We start from the raw sequence: 23,618 nt of genomic DNA on the forward strand, positions 1-23,618 counted from the left end.
CTCAAGCGTGAAATAAAATAAAATAAAATAACCAATTATAATTTTTTGATGGTTTTAAAGTTTTAAATGTAAATGTAAAACGTTAAAAAATATAAAATGTTATAATAAAGAAATCTTAATAGATCAACTGATTTATAAGTGATAAAAATATTTTAATTAATTCATATATAGTTTTAAAGAATAGTTTTTTTTTAAATCCTGAAAAAAAGAATGCTTTACATATCATAAACAACAGTTTAAAAAATTGGATCTGTACAGGAAACCTAAATATATATAAATGTATGTATGTATGTATATATGTATTTTGTGCGGGTGACTCTATTAGTATGATGTTAGTTTCCAGCCTTTCTATTATTAGGATATTGGCTGTTTGCCCGTAATTCCACTCTCTTAACTGTGAAACAGTGTAAAGAGTAGAGACTACAGCACACTAATTTCCTAAATATATTCATGTGTTTCTTTTTTATTTGTTGGGTGTCTATTATGGCAAGGTACAGTTATCCATTAATTTTACGCTGCCATATCACAATTCCAAATTTTTATTTCACTCCCCTTTCTATCTTTGGACCGGTTAAATTTTCATTAAAAATTTACCGCTCAAAGAACAATGTATTTAAATTAATTAAAAAAAACAAAATTAATAGTAATAAATTTTATTATACAAAAATAATACATTTTAATAATAAAACATCCTCATACACAGATCTACTTAAAAAATAAAAATTCTTGCTCACTTGTAATCTAAATTACTTTAGTTTTACTACAGTACAAATAAAATCAGATTGTTTTCATGCTACTTCTTTACTTATTAAGTTTTCTATCGAAATATTTTCATAATAAAAAATACTTTAACAGACCTCAAAAAAAGTTTATAATCTTTATTTTTTATGCGTGTTTAATGTTCCTTTTACTGATTTGAATGATCTTTTATTTTTGTTTTTTTTTGTATAGGAAAGTTACCTTGGTTGTCCAGCAATAATTTTAATCCATATTTAATTTGGTGAAAGATCAGACATCTGGAACATAAATTTTATGATTTTGTTGCCCTCATCTGCATTACTTATACTTGATTATTGTAAAATAATGATATTTCCTGATTAGCATTCTTATACTCAAAGTATTTTTGCATGAAACTTCAAAGAAAATTTGATGAAAAATTTAAGGGGAGAAACATATATTCTTGTATTTTTTTGATTAGCCTTAACTCATGTTCAGTGGCAATCTCAATAAGTTGTTTCTTTAAAAATCTTATCTTATTTTTATTAATAACAGATTTTTCATATTTTATATTTTATGCATATGGTTTTGTATACGGGCATTATTTTTGTGGCTTATCCATATTATAAAAAAAAAAACTAAAAAGTTTAAAAAAATAAATTTTCAAAATAAATAAAACCAATTTGAAAAAAAATCATTAAAATACAAAAAAGAAAATCAAAAGAATACTTTGTTTTACCACAAACAATTGGAGTGGGATGAGCAGAAATAGTAGTTTAAAGATCTATTTATGTAGAAAATATAGATGCAAAACCTCCCATTAACTTCTTTTCTGTAGCAATATCTAGCTAAAAAAAGAAAAACATATTAAAAATAAATATTTTTTTTTGAGAGGGTACTGAATAAAAATTTGATAATCGTGGTCTTGATAAAAAAAACTTCAATGTTCGTAACAAAACTTTTTGCTACAGGTAAGTGAAACAGTATAGATTTGAAATTTTATTTTGGCCAAAACACCCACACCTTTTTCCAATATTTGCAAAAATATAATGCAGGGTGATTCAAAGAAACGGGAAATTTAAAAAATTAAATAATGTTAATGAAAAATATTTTTTAGAAAATGAATTTTATTTCATGTAATTGTACAAATGCCATTTTAGGATACATACATTTTAGTTTATTTTTTAAAGATGACATCTTCCAGGTGACCTCTTCTACGTAAACACTCACGAAGTCTCTTCGTTAAATTGTTCATGGTTTGACGTAACATCTCAACTGGAATTTCCGCAATTGCTTCTCGGATCTTTGCCTTCAGTTCTTCCGTTGTAGCAGGTCTACTGTGGAACACTTTGTTTTTAAGGTAACCCCACAAAAAGTAATCGCAAGCTGGGAGATCAGGCGATCTGGGAGGCCATCTAATGTCACCGTTTCGTGAAATGACACATTGTCCAAATAATCGGCGTACAGCTGCCATTGATATTCGTGCAGTATGTGACGTTGCTCCGTCTTGTTGAAACCAGGCTGTGTTAAGAATCGGTGGAAATCTCTTTTGTTGTTCCACAACAAAGTTTCAAGCACGGCTACGTAACGAGCTTACGTCACTGTAATCGCAAGACCGTTGTCATCCTCAAAAAAATAAGAGCCTATAACACCGTAAGATGACATAGCACACCACACGGTCACTTTCTGGCTGTGCAACGGACGCTGGTGTAGCTGCGTAGGATTTTCCTGCGCCCGGTATCTGAAATTTTGCTTGTTAACAAATCCACTGAGGTGGAAATGCGCTTCGTCTGACATCCACAGTTCCTGAACAAACTCTTCGTTATCATTTATCTTCTGAAGCATTACATTACAGAATTGTGCTCGCATAACTGCATCGTTCGGTTTCAGTTCCTGGACGATCTGCAACTTGTATGGATGGTATTGCAAGTCCTTCACTAACATTCTTCGAACGCTTGAACTATGCAGATGTAAAGATGCTGAGAGACGACGGATTGACCGATGTGGACTTCGTGTGACAGCATCTTGTAAAGCTTGAACATTCTGTGGTCTACGGACGGTTCGCTCACGAGCTGGAGGTTTCTTTTTCATTGCCGAACCGGTTTACTCAAAATTAGATATCCACGCATGTGCTAATGGAACACGGTCGTGCCATCCCAGATTAAAATGACGGCGAAATTCTCTACGCGCTCCCTCCACACTGTCATTGTTTTTGTAAAACACTTTGATAGCAAATGCACGTTGCGCACCACTCCAAGGATCCATGACAACTAAATGGCAGGTTAGGTTATAGAGGCTGGCGCCACTTATCAAGTGGTACCAATCGCCCACGGCTACCAACACAACTTTCAAAATTTCCCGTTTCTTTGAATCACCTGTATATTCTTTCCCCCCTAAAGGTAGTACCTGTCTATCAAGATTGAAAAAAAATTGTCTATAGGTCCAGACTTATAAGACCAAGTGCAAGCCAACATACAAATGTACAATCATATACATGTATGTACACATGTTCATATGCACAAACATCCATAAATAATGTATAAAGAGTACTGTACTTTTATAGAGTACAGTACTGTATGTGTGGCTAGCCACATATAAAAAAAGTTTAATCTTTTTAACTTTCACGATTACATATTTTTGTTTACAATTTTAAGTTTTAAATCTTTAATGCGTGATTTAAAAAAAGAATGTTTTATTAACTGATGATGAGGGAAACCTCAAAAGCGCTTTCATACGAGGGATATCTCTAAATTAAAGACCGCTGGGAAATTTCTCTCCTTAAGGTTGGCGAACCTGTGTCGTTCATGGCCACGCTAGTAGGTACACACTGCATTGTTTGTCTGCAAGTTGTCGTGTGTGAGATATTATGTTATAAAATGAAAACGAAAATCGATGTTGCCGCCGACTATGAAATACATGGTCATACGTTTTTGTAAACCATCAAAACGTTAATCCAGCTGAAATTCATAGGCAGTTTGTTGCTGAGTACGGTGATAATGTAATGAATAAAAAAAACTTCCGAAAATGGTGTGAAAGGTTTAGAAATAACAGAATAAATGTGCACGATGAAGAACATTCGGGGAAGCTCTCGATAATCACCGAGGACTGTTGAAACGCATCGATGATGAAATCAGAAAAGATCGTCGCTCAACGATTTCCGACCTGGCCCTTCTTTTTCCTAATGTTTCAAGAGCTGTTATTGGTCGCACATTTCATGACCATTTAGGCTTCAGAAAGGTTTATGAACGCTGGGTGCCGGACGTCTTAACGGAACGTCAAAAAAAATCCGAATGGAATCGGCTTTAGAATTTTTGATGCGCTACACAGATAAAAGGTGATGAGTTCCTTAATTGTTACTGGCGATGAAACGTGGTATTCGTATTACACGCCAGAGAGAAAACGACAATCAAGTGAATGGCGTCATCCTCATTATCAACCAGAACAACAAAAGACATGCCACAGCCATTTGGTCGCAAACTGATGACCACAGTCTTTTTGGATCGGTTTGGCACATTGCTGATGGATTTCATGCCACGTGGAATAATATAAAAGCAGAAGCCTGCGAAACTACCTAAGTTATAGCGCGCCATTCAAAATCGGCAACGTGGACAGCTGACCGACGGCGTTGTCCTGCTGTACGATAATGGGTGGCAGGTGCAAGATGTGATTTTCTGAGAACATTTGGATGAGAAATTTACGATCACCCACCATATTGTTCGGACTTAGCTTTTTCTGATTACCATTTTTTAGTGGTAAGCAATTCGCGGGAACTTAAAAATGTTGTTAATCAGTGGCTAAATGGATTGGCGTCACAAGAATACGACGATGGTAGATTGAAGCTGGTGTACCGCTAGGATAAATGACTTAATTCGTGTGCTGATTATATAGAGAAGTAGAATAAGATATGTAGTTTAAGAGAAATAAAAAATATTTATAAAGTTTTCAGAATACATTTTTTTACAATGAAACGGTCTTTACTTAAGAGATAACCCCTCTTATAATAACAAGCTTAAGGTAAGAAGCATTACTGTATTGTATTCGGAACGGAAGGATGTTGGAGGGTGCAATACCCTCCTACTTTTCGCAGTATACGGACTTGCGTCCTTTGCTGCTGGGTGATTCTAATGGATTGGCGGTTATTAATAGTGGCTGACGTTTATTCGTTTGGTGAAGTATGGATTGCGTTCCGATCCAATGGAGGGTTTGTCGGTAGGGGCCCGACAGAACGATGTGCTAATAAGCTTATCTTCCGTGACGCTCTCCATTTCAACAAGAGTGGGCTGAAATCCTTCATTTAAGGGGGCGTCCTCTCATAAGGAAAGGACGTCGGAGGCGACTTTTGGACCTACACTTAATCATTTACTTAATTCAATTCAATTTAACTTGGTTTGAATTAAGGAAATGTGGTTGGATGGATTGCTCTGGGGCGTTGCGTCCCAGAGCTATCTCAGTCAGTAGAAGTATGGATTAGGATTTACTAGTCTGAGCGCGATATACCTCTATTAAGGATTAGATTTCTGCCCGCCGTAAGGGCAGGCAGGAGAGATATACATAACGCAGGTTGTTTTCGAGCGCCCGTGCGCCGGGGTGGTGACAATTTTGAATAAGACGCCCCCCCTATTATATATAAATTTGGGCTTTATGCAGATGCTGGTTTAGCCCTAGAAAATATAATGGTCCTCGGAGGGTTTGGGGGATCTGGTGGTGTGTGGCCTGAAAAAGAAAAAGCCCAAGCACACAGCGGATTGAACTGTTGAAGGGGTGAGAAAGATTGCTCTTTCATCACCATGGTATGTGGGGGTTAAGGCAGTTGTGTTGCCGGAAGGGTGTATTGTATTCTCTTGGTAGTAAACTTTTTATACTCTTGTCTTTGACATAATTAGTATATCGGAATATGAGCAAATACAATAACAAAAAAAATAATTTATTTTAATATACATTTATATATATATATATATTTTTTTCTTCGAAAGTCAATATACTTATAAGACCCACATTCCTCTGTACCAAAATATTGTATTTTTTATATTCAAAAACCAGTTTGAACAATCCAAGTACAGAATTAGAAAGTAAATGAAATGACACTTATCTAATTTTTTTTTCAAACCAAAAGCACTTTTGCGGAATCCTACATCATCAGTTGTATATAAAATTACAAATCAAACATAAACATTTTTTTTTTTAAATTAAAATTAAAAGATTAAAATTACAAGCTTATATACAAAAGCATATGAAGTCAATTAAATAAAATAACTACATATATATATATATATATATATTTATATATATTATAAATATGTGTATAATTATGACGTCATAATTTTAAAAAAATTCTATGTTTGATATGTAATTTTATATATCTTATATACAACTGATGATGCGGAATCCCATGAAAGTGCTTTTGGAAAAAAAAAGATAAATGTCATTTCATTTACTTTGTAATTCTGTACTTTGGTAGTTTTTGATTTAAAAAAATACAATATATACCTGTATAGTTACATCCCTGGTTTGTGAAGGGACAATTCAAATTCAACTGATACATCCTAGACTTACCAGAGCAGAACGTGATGTTAATTACATCCTAACATATGGCAGCTGTGGAATGGAAATTAGAATTAACAACTTTAAAATTAAACTTAAGTTGAAACTTGAATCTGTTGACTTTCTGTGCAGAAAAGCAAAAATTAACTTTTGAACAATCAAAAAGAACACTTATCTAATCATTTCATGTTATAAAATCAGCATTACATATTCATATATCAGATCATATAAAATAAAAAAGCAACAGTACAAAAAAAATTGAGTTTACTAGCAATAAGTTGGCAATGTTATATAAATTCTACATCATTCAAATTTTTTTCTTGACAGGAAAATAAGAGATAATAGAGGTTAGTTAGGTGCTAGTGAGATATTTTAAGTATATCACTGGTAAGGCGTTGAAGCATTAGAATGTTTGCCAACGAGTTTACCTTGGCAATTTCAAATTCAACTAGCTCACCATTTCATTAGGTATAATCAACTCTTGTTCTCTCTTTTCCTTTAATATCTCTCTTTTATACATGCATCTTTTTCCTCCTCTCAAATTATGAGTAAGATATTCAGGAACATACATCCGACTGATATAAATAAAAAAAAAAACATGAAATTAATAATACAAAACTTACATATTTGATATTACAAGTAATATTAATAATAAATAATGATAATATTAAATAAAGTATATTATAAAATTTTATATTTTAAATATTATTATAATATTAAGAGATCAATAAATAATATTATAAATTATATACAACACTCAAGGATGATGTGCAATACAAAAGCAATAAATGGAAGAGTTCAAGAAGTAACCTGAAACAATAAATGAAAAATTGGAATGTATTTGCAAAAAAATAAAAAAAAATAAAAAAATAATTGAAGTAAATAAGGAAAAATAGTTATAATAAAATAAGTAATAGCTCGAATAAAATACAATTCAAAATAATATAAAATTAAAATAATAGTACTCTATTACGGTATAGTTATAAATAACTGTAGGAAAGGCCAGCTTTATCTTATACAATCATCTAGCCCCCAAATTTAGCTATTTATAGACAACTAAGTGAGAAACAGAGTTTACGAACAGATATGTAGGGAAAACCATCCACAGACACAGACCAGTACAGTAAACTCAAGAGGTCTCCACATACTAACATGAATCTAATGAGGTATGTGTTCCAAAAGCTCAAAGAAAATGGCTGGGAAGGAAAGAATCAAGGAAAATGAAAAGAATCTGATTACAGTCTGCATGAAGGGACTATAAAACACGATAAAAATCATCCAAATTAGTACCTAAGGCTCCTTCCAGACAATAGACAAAACCTTGCACACATTGGTGTTCACATCAGGATGTCTTTACCAAGGTTGGATAAGCCCTTGCTAAACAATAATTTTAGAAGATCACTTTAGATTGATGCTGCAATTTACTTTTTTTTTAACTCCACATGGGGTCAGACCTGTTTTAATATTCATATTCTCTCTTGGGGCCTGATTCAGGCCCAAGAGAGTCAGAGGAAATTATTCACCCTGCACATCTGTCATCTTCATACAGATAATTTTCACCAACATTGTGGATACCACGGGTCACAACTGTTCAGTCTGCAGCAAAATCCCCATGATGTTATCTCAAGGAAATACACCAAATTTCCTCCAGCATGCCTCCCTATGCTACAGGAACCAATTACACGTGAACACTGCATGCACTATGATGACTCTTTCCTGCAATAGTCACATTCTATAGAGTATCTCAACATCTGCACACACAGGTATACTAGGTCAACTCAACCCCAATCCCCCATACTTCTGGTGCAGCCATCTAAGGAGATCTGGAAGAGTTTGTGGGTCAATCTGCCCTTTATCAACTGATCCAATCTTTCCTGCCACCTGTGGACAAGCTATGCCAACACATCTACTTCCCAGTACATCTCCTCTCTCTTCTGAATGAGGAAAACCAGGGACGCAAGTCCAACTACTATGCTGGTGGCATCGCCTGAGATGGACCTGTATTCGCAATGCTGTGACCAAGTCTTTCCTAGATGTAATACCTACAATATGGTTCATCTCAACCAGTTACACATTTACTCTGTTCACCATAAGAGTGCCTATAAAATGAACAACATTATTTTCAGAGAAAGCAGCACTGATTACTCTCATTTACACCTCATTTGGTTTATGTGTATCATAAGCAAAAGAAGAAAAAAATACTTAATATAAACAAACAAATTATTACACACCTTTGTTTGGGAAACAATGCATAGCACATACTGTCATCACTCTGTAGGTGAACATTTTTATATATGAAATAAATTAGATGCAGAATATTCTTAATGTAGGTAATAATAAATAAATAATTAAAATTTCATTATTATAAATATTAATTAAAACTGGTAAAAGAATATATGAAATAACATTAATAAAAAAAAAACAATCTTTTTTTAAATCAGTATAAAAAAATAACAATTATGAAGGAATAACTGGAAAAAAATTTCAGAAAGGCAGTAAAATGGAGTACATATTTACAATTTATGAAAATTCCTATGGTGGAGAGAATAAAAGGAAGGTGGGAGAGAAAGAGAGAAGAGACAGGCAGAACCAGACAGACATTAGATTGATGAATGTACTTATGCTTAAAACATCTACAAATCTCAAGTATGTCTCTAAGTTTTAAACTATTATTATATCTGATGACACATTGAGGTCTAAACTCTCAACTCTTTCCCAATGTGCCTCAAGGGTGCAAGTGAAGTTTTCAATAAACAGTGTTAATGAATCCAATATGTACTCATATATGTATGTATGTATGCAAACACTTTTTGACTTGGATTCTGATTTTGGATTAAGCATCATTAGAGGATTATAAAAATACACAAGTAATTGTGATTGGCTGTCAGGTTCACTTCAAAATGGCCACCAAACTTAACATTTTGTAATAATCATTATGCAATAACAGTGTAAGATTTCAAGTTAGTTCAAACGCACTATGTAAAGTTTACTAAAATGCATAAAATATATAAATATCAGTCTTGTAAATCAATTGTAAGACCCCATAATGGCAGAAAAACTTACTTTTTAATAATTGAAAAAAATAAAATATGGCACAAAACCGCCGAAACACAAGATAAATTATTTTAACTTAGTGTATGTTGGACTCCAATACAGATTTATTAAAACCAAAACCATAATCTATCGAATAACAGCAGGTCGTCCGCAACTATCTCCATCCTGAGGAAATCAACCGCCCTTGGGAAGAGGGTGCCGAACAACTCCAAGACGTGGGCAGCTGTGAGAGTGGGGAGACGGTATCCAAAACGTACCATAACTATCCTGAAGCCGTCCCCCCACACGTCGTGATCAATGGTCCACCGAGCCACACAGCACGCAACTGGCCTTTTCCCCTCACTGCTTCATTCTATGCCCCCGCTTACAATAATTAAAGCACAGGGCCGTACGATTCACACCGGTGCAATTCGACGCACGTGGCCAACCTCCCAACATTTGTAGCATCTCGTTTCAACATTCCGAATAACAGCACCCATCCAGTACTGCACCCATCCGACTCGAATCCTGTTTTCGGTTAGCTTCTTGGCTGTCCGGTACGACATAATTAATGTAAATTTTGCGTGGACCCGAAGGGAAGACGAAGAAAAGTCAGCCTAAACTCCTCCTCCCGGCCAAGGATGGCCCCAAAACTTTCACTGACATCACTCTCCTCTGTCGTGGCGTCGATATCTCTCAGGTGTACTACAGTATGGCGGTCAGCCTTCGATCGAAGGTTCACCTGAAAATCATCGGCCTTGGTCTGTAATACTGACTTAAAGATTTCTGCCGCCTTAACGTTTTTTTACCCTTATCATCAATTCGTCATTATTGCTACGCCTAAGTGACAAAATATCAGTGGCTTCATTAACTGAAACTCGGTCCTTCATCGACTTAAACAAGTCGGCTGATTTGTCTGAAGACCTCACGACGAGTGTTTTGGTGTCTTAATGCACCAGACTGAAGGTGGTTTTGTTCCTAGTTAAAAAATTGTCCCGCTTCGTCAGGAAAATTCTAATTGGTTATGCCTTGCCCCTACCGAGGTAGGCCAAGAGTCTCCAGGATGAGTGTCTGACCTTTTCGCCAGAAAAACTGAAAACCGGGTCATTCGCAAGGCGGTAAGCCTTCAGGCAGTCAGCCATGCAGACCCTATCTTCCTCTCTGGAATCATGAAAAACCGTATATGTCGCGCCGCCAACCAGGGTCGATTCTTCGTCTAGGAGTACAGATCCCTCCGTCTTGTCCCGGATCACCTGTCCTCGCTTAGCCCTACCCTTTCCGAACTAGGAGGAAGCCAAAGGGGTTACCAGAGAACGCTGATCATGCAAGCCTTGATCACTCCGACCCGCGAAATCCACAAGAAGCACCCACTCATTAGTAGCAGCTGGCTCATTGATGACTTCAGTAGTGGCCAATAATTCCGAGAGCCAACGCCGGGCGACCAAGTGAAGAAGTAGCTCCTCAGGGACGTCATTTTCCAATTTAACTGCCAAATCCGACTCTCGATACTCCTCTGTTTGTGTTGCCATTGTTATCTTATTAATCGATGGAGATAACTCGCATAGGTCTCTAAATTCCGAAGCCGGTATAGTGAAATCTTTATCGAGAAGCTTAATCTCACGTTTCGTGCTGCGGTCTGTATATTGACTTAAATCATCAGCCAATACCTCTACCCTAGCTACGAGAGTCTCCAGGTTGCCGCCAGAACGCTCTTCTTCATCTGAGGAAGCGACACGAAGGCGCCTGGTTGCCGGAGAAGTCCTCAACTCCGTTGTAGCAGCTATGGTCAAGCCGCAACTTCTACCCCCATATTCAGGGATGATGTGGAGCTTCGGAGAAAGCGACCTGTCCTCATCGGCGACCGCTCCAGCTTCCTAGTGGGATGAAACGGATTCCCGTGAGATCGATACCATCGGATTACCGTTCGTCAGATCGATAGCGATCTGCACACTTTTATCAGTACCAGTGTTATCGGGGTCCAAAAACAATAAATATAATACCCCACACGCCCGTATACACAGAGGATATACGGAGGTTATACAGAGGTACCCGTATATGCAGAGGTTTCTGATATTATGGAATAACAGAAACACTCTGTATTTCTAATTATTTTATTTTAAATAACTTCAAGTTATTGATATAAGTCTATTATTGTTAATAATAATTATATTACTGTCTTCTGATATGTTATCTGCTAGAGATAACCAAATAATCACGGACAACAAAGAGTCGCCCACTATAATCCTTATTGACTGTTAGAAAAATGTGTAACTTTTTAATTGTAACAGATATTGAAAAGGAGCCAATGTCATTTAAGCTATAAATTGTGATAATGTAAAATGTGAAATCAAACAATAATAATCAAATACATTACACACATGTACAATGGGTAATCATCTAAGTTAAGTAGAAGTTTGAAAAAATTTGTCAGAAATAAATTAATAATAATAAAAATATTTGGTCGAAAAAGCCTTATTAGACTTTTCATTGATAACTGGTTTATTTTTACTATTTAATTAAGTACTTGCCTAACAAGGATACTTGATTGGTTTAATTAATATAAACTATTTAAAGACTAGTGTAACTTTTATTGAGTTTAGGTAGTACAAAGACCTGTTGTTTTTACTACTGCCTCACTCTTTATTATGTCTTATGCTAGTAACAAAAGTAATATTTTTTTACTGAGACTAATGATGTTCAACATACAGCCATCTTTGTGGTGATTGTAGCAAAGGTGTTACTTATAGGCGAGTATCACCAGTATTTCAATAGGCTTGGCATGATAACATGTAAAAGGAAACCACATCACTCCTCAGATCCGCTGATAACTATGGCATGAATGGTTGCAATTCTCTTGACTAGCGACCTAATGGTGCCAAGTTGTATATAACTGTTACACTTGTGATAAAAAAAAATAGGACTGGATTTTATAAATTGCTGCTGCATAATAGCAGTATGACTTATGTGTGATGTACCTACAGGTTGTTCTGCAGAGAGCAGGTGATTGTAATCATATTTACTCCCTGCTAATACTTTTTCTTTTTCCTGTTTAGCCTCCGGTAACTACCGTTTAGATAATTCTTCAGAGGATGAATGAGGGTGATATGTATGAGTGTAGATGAAGTGTAGTCTTGTAACATTCTCAGTTCGACCATTCCTGAGATGTGTGGTTAATTGAAACCCAACCACCAAAGGGTATCCACCGGTATCCACGATCTAGTATTCAAATCGGTGTAAAAACAACTGGCTTTACTAGGACTTGAACACTGGAACTCTCGACTTCCAAATCAGCTGATTTGGGAAGACGCGTTAACCATTAGACCAACCCGGTGGGTAACTCCCTGCTAATACTAAACCTGATGAATTCAGCATCAGTTGTATCCTCAATAAACTACAGGCTATCCTCCTGCTGTAAACCATAAAAAAAATTAATTCACCCACTGTCATTTCAACTGCAAATCTGAGTCCAGCATAGTAGCTGAGTGATGCAGAAATCAACTATTCTTATGTTCATTGTGCTATGCCAAAAGTAACAGTTTTTTGTCACATTTAATCTTGTCCAACGGGTTTCACGAAAGCTCAAAATTATCTTACTGCAATTATCAATCTTAATTAGCTAATTTACCAAATGAAAGATGTACCTCAATGAAATTATTTAAAAGTAAAATGTATTTTTAAATCCTTAATTTTCTCCTTACCATATAATGCGTACTAAATATATACTCAAATAACACCTTCTGAATTGTTAATTATTTCATATTTATTTTTTATTAGTATCATATATTTATCCTAATATTGTTTCATGTGATTATATTTGAAATAATTAATACAGATTTTAATCACATCTATTTTATTTTACAATTAATTGTGTATTTTTTTATACTACTCTGATCAAGGTTTCATCAGACTTGATCCATCCAGGAAAATTCCTTTTTATTCATGAAGTAACAGATTTGCCCATTACTGACATGATCTGTATAATGTATTAATGTACCAGTCAGAAAAAAAAATTATTTATTGATAATTATCTAATAAATAAATTAGATTAGACTGTAAGAGGAATGAAAGGTATCTGATTCTGAACTTTACAAAGAGATCTCTGCTGATTCTTTGTTTTTTGTCAATACTTGGGTAGAAATCCATATACATAAACTACAAAGTAAGTGGCTGGCCAACCAGATTGTTCCAGAGTGATACTACAGTGTATTGCTATTGAGATGATTAGTGCAATTCTTAGCCAGGGATAGAATGATTATAAATAAGAAAAAAGGATTGACTGGAAGATTCTCAACCCAAGAGAAGAAGTAGTTTACCTTATTGTCCACACTTTCGTACAAGATGGACTGACCCAATCAGAGACAGTCCTTATCTGGATTGATAGTTTTTTTGTTCTTTCATCTGCTCCTTTTGTTTTTTAGTCCTGGTTTGGTGAAATGGCAACGTTCTTTATCATACTAATAGAACAATCCAAGGGCTCTAATTCCTACCCAGGGGTTGCACAATAAGCCAAAATAGTCATTGAACATCCAGTTAGCTAAAACCAGATGTTCTATTGTAATGAAATCTAATCAATTTATCTTACTGTTCAGAATCATTTTGAAAACATAAATGACAATAATATATGAGTGTATCAGTTTTGTCGTGATGCAAATAAAGAACAGCAAAAGCGTAAAAATTTATAAATTTTGACACTGTCTACAAAGCTTTGAGTGAGTCCAACAAAAGTGCCATTGTGGTTGCATACTATTAATGGTATATAAGCAATTTAATAAATAGTACATATAGAGTAATGAATAATTGAAGAGCCATTCAACAAACTCCTAGTTTTTGTTTAATATATCATGTATGTTAGGTGCCAAAAGCAAAAAGGTAAGCGACCTAAATAGATGATATCAGCCACACAAATTAATGTTCTGTTAACCAAATGAACAGGGTGTTTAGTAAACATCATTACTTTCAAAGAAATCAATTACGACTGGTTCCTGATTTTATTACTATCATATATTATATCAACTCAGTCAAATTTCAAAATTCATATTAATGAAATACCGCATATTGTCTCCTTCAACTTCCATGGCATATTGGAATTGTCTTTCATTCAGATGTTCCGGCTTCCCAGTTACGTATGGCATTTTCATTCAACAAATTTTCTACACCAATTCCTTCTCATAGATTGATATCAGGAAGGGGAATCGGCTTTAAAAATTCTTCCCATTAATCCCAGAAATCCAAGAAAAATGAGTCTTAAGAAATAATCTGTCCCTAAAATATAATTCCGATATTCTCTCTAATCTCTCAAAATACTGAAACTTATAGTGATTTAATATAAGTTCTTAAATTTTTTAATTTGCTTTTATAATCAAACCAATTTTTTTTACAAAAAAAAAAATAAAGACGACCAGAAAAATCAGTATCAGATATATAATAAGGCGGCGTCTTGAGGTGTAAGCGTACCGGGTAAAGCTACCACTATTTTTTGTAAAGATATAGGTCATATTTTAAGTAATATTCTACGAGAATGTATACGTAGTTATGGTGGGGGATGATAAAGTGGGGAAGCCAGAAGTAGCATCGCGACGCCACCGACGCCCAGAGCCGCCAGAGACACAGCGGACTCCACATTCCACCGTTTTAAGACACGTCTGAAAGGCGCTTTCTTTTTTTCGCTGTGTAAGTTGAGTATTTAATTTTTTAATAAGTTTTTCGTCTTGCTTACAAAAAAAAAATAATAATAAATCTTTTACCTTCTACAAATTGATATAAAATAGAAATTTAAAAAAAAATTAAACCAGCAACAACAAGGAAAAGTGCAGTGTTTGTGGACTTTTATTATTTTTTTTAAAGAAAAAGGTGTTTTTTTTTTTAATAAATTGTGCGTGTACGTATGTGTGTGGTCGATATTTACTTTACAGGATTTTCTTTTCAGGCAAAAGTTCAGTTAAGTGTTTATAAAACAATTCTATTTCTCATAAGAATCCGTGTTTTAATTGCATGTCCAAAATCGTATTAGTAAAGTACTTTTAAAAAAAATTACTATTAAAAGAAATTCAAATTTTTTTCAATCAAAATAACTCAATTCATTTTAGAATAAGTTACTGTAAAATGATAATTTTCGTATTAACTCGACTACATTTGATCATATTTTAAAATAATATAAACATATAGAATATTGCGTTTGTAAAAAAAACCTATTTCAATTTACTATAATACATTAGTATAAATATTAAAGTATATTTTATACTTCAGCAATTTATTATACTAGACAAGCATAGATTATTCATAAAGCAATGCCGTTAATTAAATTCAAATTATTAAAATAAATATGAAAATTCTCTATTTTTGTAATGAAAAAAAAAGAAAGAATTGTGATATAAATTAAGCATGAAAGGCTTGAGTTTACCAAAAGTATAGTTTACAGAATGGTAAAGCGAAAAGCAAATTAAATATGGTAGATAAAAATTAAGTTAAAATATATATATATATATATATATATATATATATATTATTTGAGGTCGAGAAAATGTAAAAATATAGAAAAATTTTAATTTACCCAACCTAATCTAAGAAAAAAATAAAACTTTATTGAATTACCAAAAATAAAAAAAATTATTATGTACATATATTTTTTTAATTTACGTTTGCATAACTAACGTAAAAAAAAAATAATCAAATTTTTTTACAAAAGCCTAATTTTATCTTTCTAACCTAAAAAAAATTAATAACCTAAAAATTACTATCTTAATTATTTAAAGTTAATCATTTTTTTAATTAGTCCCTTTATTTTAATTCCAAATAATACAAACAAAATGAAATAAAAAATTATTTTTTGTAACAAAATATTTTGATGACAAATTTTTTATATAATTTATTTTAAATTATTAGTTCTTTTCAGATAATCTGTTTTATGCTCTCAAAAAAATTATTTTATATTTTTTTATTAGATTATGGCAGTACCTGTGTATTTTAGATATTGAAACCAAATCATTATTGGCAACTTGATATAAGAGACTATAATCACCTCTAAAAAGAGCATATCCATTTAAAAATAGCATTTTCAATAATAACAAAATCCTATGCCAAGCTTAATTAGGAAATTGAGGCATCAAACGACCTCTTTCTTGAATTCCTTACCAAGTTCAATAAACTGTTATGTATCACTATGACAAAACCTAATGAAAAGCAGGTGATATTTAACCTTAAACCATTCACCATTGTTAATGGTAATAAGATGAACATCAATACTTTTAGAGAAATATATAGAATTCTTACCGCTTGTAACAGTTATTTTATATTTCTTACAGCTGCAAAAAAAGCCTACAGCAAATACACTAAAGTAATAGACAGAATAAAATACCCCTTTTATACAGGAAGAAATGTATCATATAAAATACATTATGATTAGAATTATTCAATGCAACAGTAATTGATAGATATTTAATAATAAAAAATGTTAAAATCTTGAATTTTTAATTCTTACACAAGACAAACTTTCTTTTTTGTAATAATAGATTCTTATGCTAATTTCATTAAATAAAGTAACAAACAAAAAATATATTTTTATGATAATAATTACGTGATATTACTAGTAATCTGATATGCTTAAACACACACACACATACATACACACACACGCAAACACACACACACACACACACACACACACACACACACACACACACATATGTATATATCCATATGATTTAGCTTAGAAAATACAAAATTACTATGTTGTTACAATTTTATAACTTTATATATAAAAATTAATTTCCTTTTCTATTATAAACTAGCATTTTTATAACGAGTAGTATGTTAAATTAATAAAAATACAATAAAAATAGGACATAATATAAAATTGGGCATCTTACTATGCTACATGATCCATGCATCCTAAAAATGTTCTCCCCACCATTACTTGTATCAACTAGGTTCTCCTAGTCGGTTAAAAATAGATCTAAGGTAATCTAACTTTAAAATAAAAATAAAAATTGTTATTCATTCAATAACCTATTTATTTTATAACTAAATGTATCTGCAAAAAATTTATTTTATTTTTAAAATTTATTACATTTTTATTTTTATGTATTACAGTAAAATTAAATGCTTAATATTTTTACTTTAATATTTAATATTTTATAAACAATTAATTTAAATAATAACTGAGTAAATTATTTTTTTTTTTTAATTTTACATTAAAGTGTTACAAGAAACATAAGTTTTCATTTAACTATTATTTTTTTGATTAGAAAATATCTCTGAGATTCAACAGAAATCTAAGCCAAGTTTTACATAAAAAAAAATTAATTTGTATGAAAGTACCATCTATTTAACCCTACAACAATATAATACTAATAGCATTACCATTTAGATCCACTTAAAATTAAATTCATTTTTGGATACATTTACATACCATTATAAAATTAATTGTTTCAATTTAACAAAAATAATGTAATTTATATAAAATAAGTTTTTCACTTTTAATATGTTAACAATTTTAGATTTTTAGACAATACTTTAGTAATAAAATAGAAGTAACCAAATAAATTTCATTGAATAGTATGAGAAAGTACAATAGTTTTTATTAACTACTCAAAAGAGTTAAAAAACGAGTTTAAAGATTCAAAAGGGTTTTTAGAACTTTATTCTCCAAAACCCCTTTCACAGGTAATTAGCAGCATCTTCTTCAGTGGATTTACCAGTAGTATTATTTTTAATGATACCTGTCTTAAAAAGGTTAAAAATCCTTTAACGACATAATCGAATAATATACTTGAATTGTATTGTATTTTTTAATATTTTGATAAAAATAACATCTTCAATGAACAAACACTACATTAAATCAATATATTTTTCAAAAATTACAAAGCTAACAGGGTTTACCATCCTTCTGAAAATATGTGCTACTAGCAATGCCACCAATAACTTCACACTGAAGAAAATGTTGGTAATTAGTTCCTAAGTACTTTGGAAAAGATTTATATGCAATTTAAAAATGACTTGTAAACAATTTTTAATAACTTTAAAATACACTGCTTAGTAAGTTAATGAATTCAATAATCTTGATTAATCAAACATCAGACTTTTAATCAGGAAGTATTTATTGAGGTTGTAAATATATTAAATATGTAACATGCAGGGTGGTCATTTTCTCTCTGTCTGCCATTTGTGTTTTTTCAACAAAAATGTATTTCTTAAGAATGGATTGTGAAATACGCTGCTTACTAAGTTAATGAATTCAATAATCTTGACTAACCAAACATCAGACTTTTGATCAGGAAGTAGTTATTGAGGTTGTAAATATATTAAATATGTAACATACAGGGTGCTCATTTTCTCTGTCTGCCATTTGTGTTTTTTCAATAAAAATATATTTCTTAAGAATGGATTGAGATATTTTAATGAAATTTGGTGTAATAGAAATTAACAGAGCAGGCTCTTATTGCTAATAGCAGAAAATGCTATTAATTATTTTTAATTCAATTAGTAAAGGAATTGGAAACAGACACAAAATTCTCAGACTATAATCTTTTCAATCCACTTTTAACAATTTCAGCCATTTTATATAAAACAAAATTTAATAAAACTAATATTACCGAGCTATCAATGATTAAAAAAATTGAATGGCCATCATTTTGGAGTTTTCAAATTTATTTATTTTGTAGATGTTTGGATACATGTATATCAGATTTTATTATCTCAAATCCTTTCTTCAGAGATAAAGTTTAATTAAAAGAATAAAAAATGGCAGACTGAAAGGGAAAATGACTGAGATAGGGTATTTGTCCACAAGGACCTATTTGTTTGTTATGATGTCCTGAATCAGTCCCTTAAGTTTGGCCAACATCTCCTAAAACACTGTGCATACATATATCCCCTATTGATTGCTTTGTTATTTTTCTTGTGGTATATTTGTAATGGCTGTGACACATATAAAGAATTTAAGGTGCAAGTAGTATTAATAAAAATTGCTTGCTCTTTAAGTAATGATGTTCAATTTACATTTGGTCCTTGTGATAAAGAGAGTGAAAATGCAATAACAAAGGCTACATTAGTTGAAGCTACCACTTCAATCCTCGTTTTTCTTTGTAAGCCAAGCATAAGATCTTGTCTCTAAGGTATTTTCATGAATAACTTGTGCTTCATATCACCTGAAACTTTTAGGTTATGACAAACAACATACACTATATTTTTTTAAATAGTAATTTTACCAGAATTAATGTTATTTATTAACTATATTAAATAATAGTAGTCCAATCACATAATATGTTGTTGACAATGACAGTACTTAATACAACTTAAAATTTATAAAAAAATAAATAAAAAGGTGTAATAGGATAAGTGGGTAGATAGTAAGAGGGACGTCAAACCCTTGGGATCTGGAAAAGATGGTAATTTATCATCTATGGGAATTAGTTCCATAAACATAGGTTTAGCTATTGTCATTTTATATTAGTCACGTCCTAAATTACCAGAATTCTACTCTTTAAGGTGTTTTAGGTGTCATGAAGCCATCAAATTTTGTTATGTAATTTAACATCTCATCCAGGGCCTATTTTCTATTACCTACAATGTAATATTTTCAGTGTAAGTCAGCAAAAAAACTTGAATAAAATAAACTATTCAGTTTTAATGACAGGATAAATCAAATTTACTTTAAAGAAACACCTCAAAAAACTTCAGTGAATGAATTTCTATTTTCACTGAATGAAAGTGTTATGAACAATTGTAATAAAATTGTTGTATATTTACTGTTATGAAGAATGTATGTACATAGTTACTCATATTTTTGGTAGTAGTAAGTAATTAAAAAAAACAAAAAAAAAAACACTTTTTTATTACAAATATTGGATTTCAGATTTCAACATTTTTAATTTTCATAAAACCTTTTGAAATACTAAATAATATTTGCACATATGTATGAACATAATTTTTACAAAATTATTTTAAAAAATAAATCACTTTTTCAAATTAAAGCCATACATTTCTGGCTATCATTTTAAAAATATATAGAGAAGTTTAGATTGATACAATATCGGGCCTTATAATACAAGCCGTTCAAATATCAACATTTTTTTTTTTAAAGAAGTTTTATAGAAGTGTAAGCGCACACACAAATTGTAAAGAGTACACATGTTCTACATCACCTAAAACTACTTTTTTAATATAGCATTTTTAAAAAAGTTTTATTTTTTGTTATTCTATGATTATAATACTTTTCTCTAATTTAAAAAGAGTGATCGTGTCTAATAAAGCACATGTAATTAAGTATTACTATGAGTAAAGTATGGAATGAATTAAATAGTGTATTTTATTAAAGTTGTTTAATCCATGAGTCAAATACAGAAATTATTCTAGACTATAATTTTTAGTAACAAACCAAATTTTTTTTTAATAAAACATTATGCAAATTTTCATCAAAACAGCTATCTTCAGAAACTGAAGAGTAAGCAAAGATTGGTTTGCTTGGCATTTCTCCCGCCACCACCCCATTCAGTCGCCCTAAAGCATACGACCGAATGTCTGTGTCACAAACGGCAACTGAGCCTCGAACAGTTTAACAACCAATATCCTAACATAGCTCCTAGAGCTTACCTAACAGCATGAGCAGACTAAACATGGTGCCATATACCATCGGCTTACGTGTCCCAACCGCTCACTTGTCATATATTTGCTAAAATGGGTAGGCACACCCCATCAATTACTTAAAATATATATGACATCCATAATAGAATTTAATTTATCTAGGCAGCAATTCACTGCTACGCCTAGGTCGCTGAATGCTAGAAAGTACCTGTCCACCATTTTATAGCGCTTGGAGCCATAATAAGTGGCTGGTCATCAGCTATATTCAGGGTTAGCCTCCCACAGCAATGCGGTAAGAGTCTTTCACTTAAGCAAACTACGGATGCCGGTTGAACAAAGCATCCGCATCTAAAAACTCCCACACGAGCCGACAATGCAGCTCTCACCACATTGACTCGTCACTTATGAGTGGCCAATTTTCCCCATGACCTGAGTTCCAGGGTGGCCCAGTCTCTAGCGCGCCCAAGAGCAGGGCAGTCAAACATCAGGTATTCATTTGACTGGACCTCCCCACAGACGCACAGCTCATCAGCTGCCAGGCGGAATCGAAACGGATACTGGTTCAAATTATCATAGTTGATGGGCACTTGTTGCCCTTAAAAACAAGCCTGAGGCATACCATTCTCCCAAATCCTGTATAAACTTATACAAGGATCTTCCCTTAGTCACGGAGTCCCATTCCAGCCATCATGCTTCGAGTAAGCAAAGATGTAAAAGTTGATCAATTTATATAGCGGTTAACATATTGGCTTCTAGATCAGCTGGCTTCAGGTATGATTTATGGCAAGAGTCAGACACCTTTTACCTAGTATTTCATCCACCTCATTTTCCAGGTTAAAAAGTATAAAAGTAATTCTGAGATTTTTTTTTTTTTGTCTTCAGTCATTTGACTGGTTTGATGCAACTCTCCAAGATTCCCTATCTAGATATCTAATTCTGAGATAGTAATAATAAAATAAAAAACAATACAATATAAAATTTGTAAAAAAGGAAATAATGAAAAGAAACACAGAAAAACTTTTGATTAAAATCATACAGTATCACTATATATAGATTGATACACCTACTAATGCAATATTGAGTATGATAGTCAAAGTCAAAAGTTTTGGAAAGATAAAAACTGTTTATTTACATTTTGGCCCACTTGGACTGATCAAAATACAGTTGGGACTACTTTTTTTGTAGCTTATTTAAATTATTGTATATTAATTATTATTATTATTTTGTTAATATTTATTTTAAATATTTTTATACTTATATTTATTTTTAAACCAATTCCTCTGTTTTTAAGATGATTGTTTAAAAATTGTAATGTACATCTAGGGTTAAATTTTTACTTTTAGTAAATAGTCCTCGAGCATTTTTCCTTTAGTGATTTAAAAAAATTATTTATTGAAAAATAATTACTTCTTATAAGAGCTAAATTTTAAAATTAACTTTCTCAAAGCTAATTCATAAAATTTAGTTAAAAATGTTTATTATATTTATTTTTGTATTGAATAGTTTTAAGCTCTGAAAATATTTTATACGCCTGTAGGCAATTTTTACAAAACAAAATTTTACCTTTTTGATAATAAAAATGTTTAACAACATGAATTATTACTCATCACAGATTAGAAAACTCAATTGATACACAAGATGGAGATGGATTACTGCACTGGGAACTGGTTTCCTGCTATTTACTACTCCTTTCTCTTTTACTATTTAGCCTCTGGAACCACCGTAAGATATTACTTCAGAGGATGAATGAGGATGTGTAAGAATGTAAATGAAGTGTAGTCTTGTACAGTCTCGGTCGACCATTCCTGAGATGTGTGGTTAATTGAAACCCAACCACCAAAGAACACTGGTATCCACAGTCTAGTATTCAAATCCATTTAAAAGTATCCATTACTTCTATCATGATAAAATATTCCCTCTGCTATACTACTTGATAGTAGTATATAACTACTACTTGATAGCAGTAGTTATAGTAGGTATATCGTTTAGTAGTAGTAGTACTACTTGATAGTAGTATAGCAGAGGGAATTAAAAAGGAATGGCTTAAATTCTGTTGATACTGATGTATCAACAGAATTTAAGGCAGAACTACCAAGCATTTGTGTCTTTACACTTCGACTTTGAAAATAATGGTCAGAGAGATTTCATATTGACATAAAAATGTTATCATAAACATCCACCTAAGAATATAACAAAATCAGCCTAAATGAATTATTACATGAAGCGCATACAAACACACATGTAAAGGACTCTCCAGAGTAGTTTATGTTCAACCTAAACTTAATGACTGATGTTTAATACTAACAAACACTATAGTGAAGATAGGTTGTTAGGTAACTAATTATGCCAGGTAAATATACAGAGTAAGATTTAAACAAATTTTTGTCAACAAACAATTCAAAGGAATCATGGAATCATTACTAGTAAAATAATATAACTGTATACATTATGCTACAACATCTCAATCATTACATTTAAAAGACTGTTTTAGCATATGTACGTAGTAACAAACTGTTTGAACTTTATCTTATTTCAGAAATACAAATGACAAGATGAAAATCTTTATCATGTAACATTTTATATATTTTAATAAACACTATTAACATTTTTTTTTAAATCAATATTATTTGTTTCAGCCTTCCCTTATTAAGAAGTAATCATGTCGGACGAGGAGTATTCGTAAGTACATCATAAAAATATATTACTACACATGAATGAGTATACATGTTTGTGTCTGTGTGTATGTA

At 32.0% G+C, this 23,618-nt stretch overlaps 1 protein-coding gene across 9 annotated transcripts in view; it reads left to right on the forward strand.

The window, feature by feature from the left end:
- up (Troponin T, skeletal muscle) overlaps window positions 1-23,618 on the forward strand; it is a 109,209-nt gene that overhangs the window by 30,394 nt on the left and 55,197 nt on the right. For 5 of the 9 annotated variants that reach the window (XM_075378121.1, XM_075378123.1, XM_075378117.1 and 2 more), the window contains exons 1-2: window positions 14,827-14,961; window positions 23,508-23,550. In XM_075378121.1, the coding sequence (XP_075234236.1) occupies window positions 23,531-23,550 (20 nt within the window). In that variant the 5' untranslated portion in view covers window positions 14,827-14,961; window positions 23,508-23,530. Of the gene's footprint in view, window positions 1-14,826; window positions 14,962-23,507; window positions 23,551-23,618 lie in introns of those variants that run through there. The other 4 variants (XM_075378122.1, XM_075378124.1, XM_075378116.1 and 1 more) reach the window with 1 other exon arrangement.

This window comes from Lycorma delicatula, chromosome 11 (genome assembly GCF_047948215.1).
Source record: "Lycorma delicatula isolate Av1 chromosome 11, ASM4794821v1, whole genome shotgun sequence".
NCBI classification, from domain to species: Eukaryota; Metazoa; Arthropoda; class Insecta; order Hemiptera; family Fulgoridae; genus Lycorma; species Lycorma delicatula.